At 33.7% G+C, this 6,616-nt stretch overlaps 1 protein-coding gene across 1 annotated transcript in view; it reads right to left on the minus strand.

Annotated features, from left to right (window-relative positions):
- Positions 1-1,835: 1,835 nt before the first annotated feature.
- Positions 1,836-6,616, minus strand: part of LOC134701904 (general stress protein 18-like) — a 31,174-nt gene continuing 26,393 nt past the window's right edge. The window contains exons 4-5 of the mRNA XM_063563011.1: positions 3,010-3,124; positions 1,836-2,129 (exon numbers count right to left, since the gene is read on the minus strand). Of these exons, the coding sequence (XP_063419081.1) occupies positions 2,021-2,129; positions 3,010-3,124 (224 nt within the window). The 3' untranslated portion in view covers positions 1,836-2,020. The remainder of the gene's footprint in view (positions 2,130-3,009; positions 3,125-6,616) is intronic.

Genomic DNA, 6,616 nt, shown 5'->3' on the forward strand with positions numbered 1-6,616 from the left:
TTCCGGGAACCAGTTCTTTCTTATATGCCATGTAAGGTATGTTGATTTTTTCAGTACATGACACCAGAAGGTGTTGCTTTGACATGCAATGATTGTCACTTTATTTGAACTTAAAATAAAAGAGGTGTGCCTGCTTGAAACGGAGGAATTTAACATAGAAAGCAATGGGACCATGAATTAGTGGTGTACTTCCTTATTTGATAGGAAGTAAAGTACGATGTTTTAGGGTTACTTCACACTTTTATGGTCAAATAATAACTTATATGATATCGTGTAACATTCTTTTGTCAGATTGTCTTTATCTTATTTTAAGTGGGTGAGGGCCTATATATACACTATTTCTGTTTTGATGATTGCTAGTCAATTTCTGGAACACTGTCGTGCTGATAAAGGATACACATATAACGCCTCACGATATCAGTTTTAAAAATATTTTAGTTTGAAACGCAGTTTGGTTTTCAATGAGGACGTTTTCAATCAAGGTTGTTATGTGACTCATACATAATAGATTTCTGTTTTTAAATCTTTTATTGGACCAAAAAAAACCGTATTAGTTGCAATGTCAATGTCAATGTCAAAATACACCGCATTCTTGACTTAAAAAAATACAGGTAAAGATAGGCGAAGAATCTTAACTGCACTTAAACTTTAAAAGCTTAATGTTACTTATTGATGGGCGTTTCAATAACGAAAGTATTTACATATTGACACAATGATATTACAATTCAATACCTCATGTGACCTTTAGAACATGGGACAAGTTATTTATAGCGCCAGATTTAATTTAAAAATGCGTTGTTCCATGAAATAAATAAATTGTGAAACGCCTTGCATAGTTCATCTTTGTAGGTAAATGATATTTGTGAAATATCAAACTACGCGTACTAAAGAGAATAATGCAAAATAAAAGTTCTAATTCAAGATATATACAAATGTAAAAGTATTGTTCGATTTAAGTCCAGTGTCAACTATTTCAACTTTGTGTTTTACATTGCATGGCAGGTTTTCTGTAAAAACCGTATTAGTACACACATTTAGAAATACACGAGCGTTTAATATAAAATCTGAATCTGTTTACGTCGTAATCCATTTCGAACTTAATATGAATAAAAGAAAATGTGGAGTGAATGAGACAGAAACCCAACAACAAATGCAATATCTAGGAGCAAATGGCACGGAAACACAAAGACCAAGAGCAGAAAAGGCATAATGAGATCAATACAATGAATATGCTCTTCAACATTAGACAGATCTCTATACCAAACGACGAGCTCTAAATCGTAAACGAGTATAACTTTAACCATGATCACTGATCAATTACATTTAAATGAGGTCGAGGTCAGGTGAACTGTCACTGCCTGACGGACATGGTGAACTCGTAAGGAACTCATATATCAAACAAAGTTATCTTATTACTCATAATAAACGAGAAATTAGCACAAAAATATATTGAATCATGAAAATGAGGTAAAGGACAATTGATTATATAGACAGAAATTTCGTAACATTAGGCATATGTAAGCAAGATATAAATCCCAAGGATCTAAAACCATTTAAACTATAATGCTGTATACAAACAGTTTTATGCTGCGCGGCCGGATTGTAAACATATGTCTGGCATTTTGCACCAGAACCATCAAACCACTTACAATTTTGTTTGAACTTATTTACTGTCCAAAACAATAAAACTTAACAAAAAAATGGTAAAAATAACTATAATTGTACACTTAATATACCAGTGAACTAGATTTATTCTTCTGAGAAGACCAAGTTAAAATTTTAATGCAGAACGTGAGACATCTAAAGTTGCCTTCTTTGTTAATAACAGAAACAGATTTAAACAAAACATTTATTTATTCTGAAATTGACATAACTTGTATCTGTCACATTCAAACTGGAATTACAAGTTTATATTGTATGCAATATAACAACCGAGTTAATGCATTTTCCGAATCCATCAGAAAATTTCTTAATTAAATGCTTCGGTCCATTTTCAACTGAAGGGTTTCCCCATGAATGGTTATTTAAGCTGAGCTATGATAGCAGCCATAAATTGTGGTAGGTCTTGAGGAATACGTGATGTAATCATATTGCCATCAACCACCACTGGCGAATCTTCATATAATGCTCTACAAAGAGAATTAAGGTATATAAAACTCGTTATGTCTGATTATATGTTACATACTATTATATTTGATCTATATGTACTCTTGTGGACTCCCTTTTAGCTTAAAAAAATACATCGACAGCATAATATCCATGTACAGTCAAACCTTCTAAAGAGACCACCTGTATTAAGCAAATAGTTATAAAAGGTACCAGGATTATAATTTAGTACGCCAGACGCGTGTTTCGTCTACATAAGACTCATTATTGACGCTCATATCAAAATATCTATAAAGCCAAGCAAGTACAAAGTTGAAGAGCATTGAGGATCCAAAATTCCAAAAAGTTGTGCCAAATACAGCCAAGATAGTCTATGCTTGGGATAAGTTTTCCGAAAAAATCGAAGTTTTGTCAAATACCTGTGTTAAGGAATAGACCACCAATTTTAGATCCCTCTCTAGTTTATTTCATATAAATTGAACCTGTATTAAAAGACCACCTGTCTTAAGAGACAACTTTTGTGCTCTCCTTTAAGTGGTTTCTTGAAACAATGAATTAGTATTTGACGTTGGATACGAAAAAGATTTTTGCCTGCCGATCAAAAGGTTTCCAAAATATAATGTTGTCTCTATGTGTATTTCTTAAAGTGATCACACTCAACTTCAAAAGAATCCCACGTATACCATATGAACATAAATACCTTGACGGCTCTAATGCAAATTTATAGAGATTATGGTTATTAGGATAACACCGTGCATCTTTAGAGTACTTCGTGTTGCTATCGTCTAATCGTATTTTAATTTAACAGCATTTTTGATAAACAAGCATTTACTGATTTATATTCTGACCACGTAGAACAAAACTGTGTACAATTGTAAGTATTAAAACTTTATTTAAACTTACCCAGCATTTTCTACGTCATCCTTACACGCTATAAAACACGTGGCTTTCTTTCCTTTGATTATCTTGGCAGATACAAACATCCAAGCCCCATGACAGATTGCTGCAGTTGGCTTACCTGAAACATACAATTAATGCAAATATTCAAGCTTCATGACAGATTTACACATTTTAGGCCTACATTATACTTACAAAATATATGTAAAACTAGTTTCATACAAAAATCTAAGCCCTATGACAGATTTATGCAGTCGGCTTACATACAACATGTAATGAACACAAGTGCAATTGCTAGTAAGATAAATATATCTTGTGAGAACATATCGACAACATAAGAAGGAAAATAACTTTCTTGGTGTTTCTTATGGTCTTTCTATCATTTGGTAGTGAGACCAAGGAAAGATAAATAGTCCAATGGGCTTCTCCCATTCGATATTAGAACTCGTGGTGCGGGAGGCTTCTCATTTGTTGGAAAATATAAACTAAAGCGTATCAATCGACACCGGTCGTAAAAGGGATGTTGAATCTAGCCAATAACTTTGGCAGAAGGTAGAGATAAACTGACGTTCTCTAATCGTTTCGTAAAGAACCCTTGCTAAAATACTTGTGGTGTTTGATAACAATATTTTTCAACGCAAAATCTCCGTTCGTTATAACCAACAAGCCGTTTTGTAAGAGTTATAGGCAAATATTTCCCATTTATCCCGGTCGAACAACATTGCAACCTCTGCGTTTTGTTTTACCTTGAGATGGAATTACAAGACCTGTCAAATAAAAGCAACGGTAGTATACCGTAATAGAAAACAAATTCAAAGATAGAGAAAGAGAAAGAAAGCAGGATATAAGGCAATCAGCCACATTTTATTCTTGTGTGCTATCTTCAGCCGTGTGACCATGATGATTTGGTTAAGTCGAGGGACAAAAGCGTTAAAGTAAACCCACTTAGGAAGATACAGGACCCATTGTTTCAGATGACAAATCGTTTTTTTATACGTTAACAACTGATACTAAGTGACGAAAAACGTTCGACAAGACCCTTCGATCAAGTTGAGCTATAATAAGGTGAAGTGACCCATGTTCCATCAAAAATAAACTTTTCAACACCCGACTACATATCAAGTGTCTTCAGTGCACTTGTGTAGGTGTTTTAATTTCATGTTAATTTGTAAACTGGGACATGTGAATACCTTTGATTATAAACAAGCTATCTTTTTTATTTGTTTTTTAAATTTAAACGTGCAACGTGACAATGTTTGGGTCTATGTTCATGATGTTTAACACTAACATTTCGTCAAAAGTATGAAAGCGTGACTCCAAAAAGAACTAAAATATCGTAAAAGGTATAAAAGTGTGACTCCAAAAGAAATGACGCTAAAACACCTATTCGTTTATCTGTCACATGTTCGTGACAAAGCTTCACCTTTTTATAGCATTCCTTTCAGTGAAGCAGTTAGTAGAACGATTAGCCTCAGAAACAAACAGGATAAAGAAGTGGCTGCAATGGTTTACCGATGTTTCAATCCGACAAAAATACAGATCCTTTATTACCTGTGTCCTTACCAGGGACGAGGACACATAATCTGTAATTTCATCTGAACGTTGAGTTCAAACATACGCATTTTTGGAGACCTTTTCTCGCATAAACGGAGTAGGAACCATTTCGCTAATTCAGCAATGTAATCGCAGAAGGTTAACAATTTTGATGGCGTACCTTTGCATTGGAATTACAATTGAACATTTAAAATATGACAAATAAATATGAAAATATTACACTTTTAATTTTGAATATAAACTTCTTAGGAAAGATAAGTAGTTAGCAATATCCTTTAACTCTACTTCCCGCTATAAAGATGATGTTCAGTCACTAAATAATTCAAGATTTGATGACTATGTAGAACATATCTATCCCATCAAACTAGAGATAAAGGATACTACAGATACAGTTAAGTCGGCCTATCTTGACTTACATCTAGAAATTGACAATGAGGGTCGGTTGAATACAAAACTTCGTAAGAGATGATTTCAGGTTTCCAATTGTGAACTTTCCATTTCTAATTAGCAACATTCCAGCAGCACCTGCATACGGGATATAATCTCCCAATTGATACGATATCCCCGTGCTTGCATTTCCTATCATGATTTTCTTTACAGAGGGTTGCTGCTCACTAGCTATAGGAAGCTATTAAACCAATAGTTCCAAATGATGAAGTCGAAATCATCCCTACGTAAATTTTACGGACGCCATCACGAGTTGGTTAACCTTTTCACAAATGATATCGGATATGTTCCTTACGTCGTTACTACAATCCCCTTCCCTTTCATGAATTTGACCTTCTGAATTACACTACTTACCGGATTTGTTATCACATAAGCAACACGACGGGTGCCACATGTGGAGCAGTTTCTGCTTATCCTTCTGGATCACATGAGATCACCCTTAGTTTTTGGTGGGGTTCGTGTTTATTATTTAGTGTTCTATGTTGTGTCATGTGTACTATTGTTTGTCTGTTTGTCTTTTTCATTTTTAGCCATGGCGTTGTCAGTTAGTTTTAGATTTAAAAGTTTGACTGTCCCTTTGGTATCTTTCGTCCTTCTTCTATGTTCAAACACGTGTCTAAAATCATTTTCCTTTTGTTTATAAGCAATGGTATGTTTTAATCAGAAATCTGCTAACTTGTAAAAATTAAACATACTATGCACCAGCGTTTTTATTTAGACATTTAGATAGACATTTCATTAAAAATATAACGAAGTAACAAGATCAGGGGCGTGGGCACATAACCTGTATTTTATCACATTGTTAAGTTCAAACAGACGCATTTTTTTCATTAACTGGAGTAAGAACCGTTTCGCTAATTCAGCAAATAAGTCGTAATACCATATTGAATATTAAAACCTTTGATTGCGTACCTTTTCATAGGAAAATAAAATTAAAAATTTTAAATAAGACAAATAGACTTGCACATATTATTCTTTTGAAGATCACAATTATTCGTACACGTTTTTAAGTTCAAAATATTTTGGTTTATAAACGATGTACAAGTTAAACATACGATGCACAAGTGTTTTTCAATTAGACATTTGATTAACCAAATATAAAGTGAATTAATCATGAGCTTTACGAAGCATATTTTGCGCTCTCTGTAAATGCATTAAGGTCATCCGTTCACTGTGACCATCATTTTCTGAACACACAAACGGTAATTTGTTAAGGAATATCAGTCAATTCCTCATACATATATAGAATTCATTTAGTCCATTTCTTTTAAGACAATGACTACGGTAATGGAACAGTCATTTAATTATAACTCGATGTGATATCCTTATACACCACATTGTCAAGATTTTATTTTGAGATTTGAAGAATACTGTGGATTCATTTATTTTCGTGGATACCAATTTTCGTGGATTGAGGAAAACTTGCATGTTCCTGTATATTTGATTTCGTGGTTTTTGCAAATCTGCGTACATGCCTATAGAACATTTGTTTTTTGTTGAACATTGAATTTCGTGGTTCACCTGTACCCACGAAATCAACGAAAATTGGTATCCAACGAATAATAATGTATCCACAGTAAGTGTCTCTTCCTTTCGCATGCCATCAGCCCAT

Source organism: Mytilus trossulus, unplaced genomic scaffold (genome assembly GCF_036588685.1).
Source record: "Mytilus trossulus isolate FHL-02 unplaced genomic scaffold, PNRI_Mtr1.1.1.hap1 h1tg000373l__unscaffolded, whole genome shotgun sequence".
NCBI lineage: Eukaryota > Metazoa > Mollusca > Bivalvia > Mytilida > Mytilidae > Mytilus > Mytilus trossulus.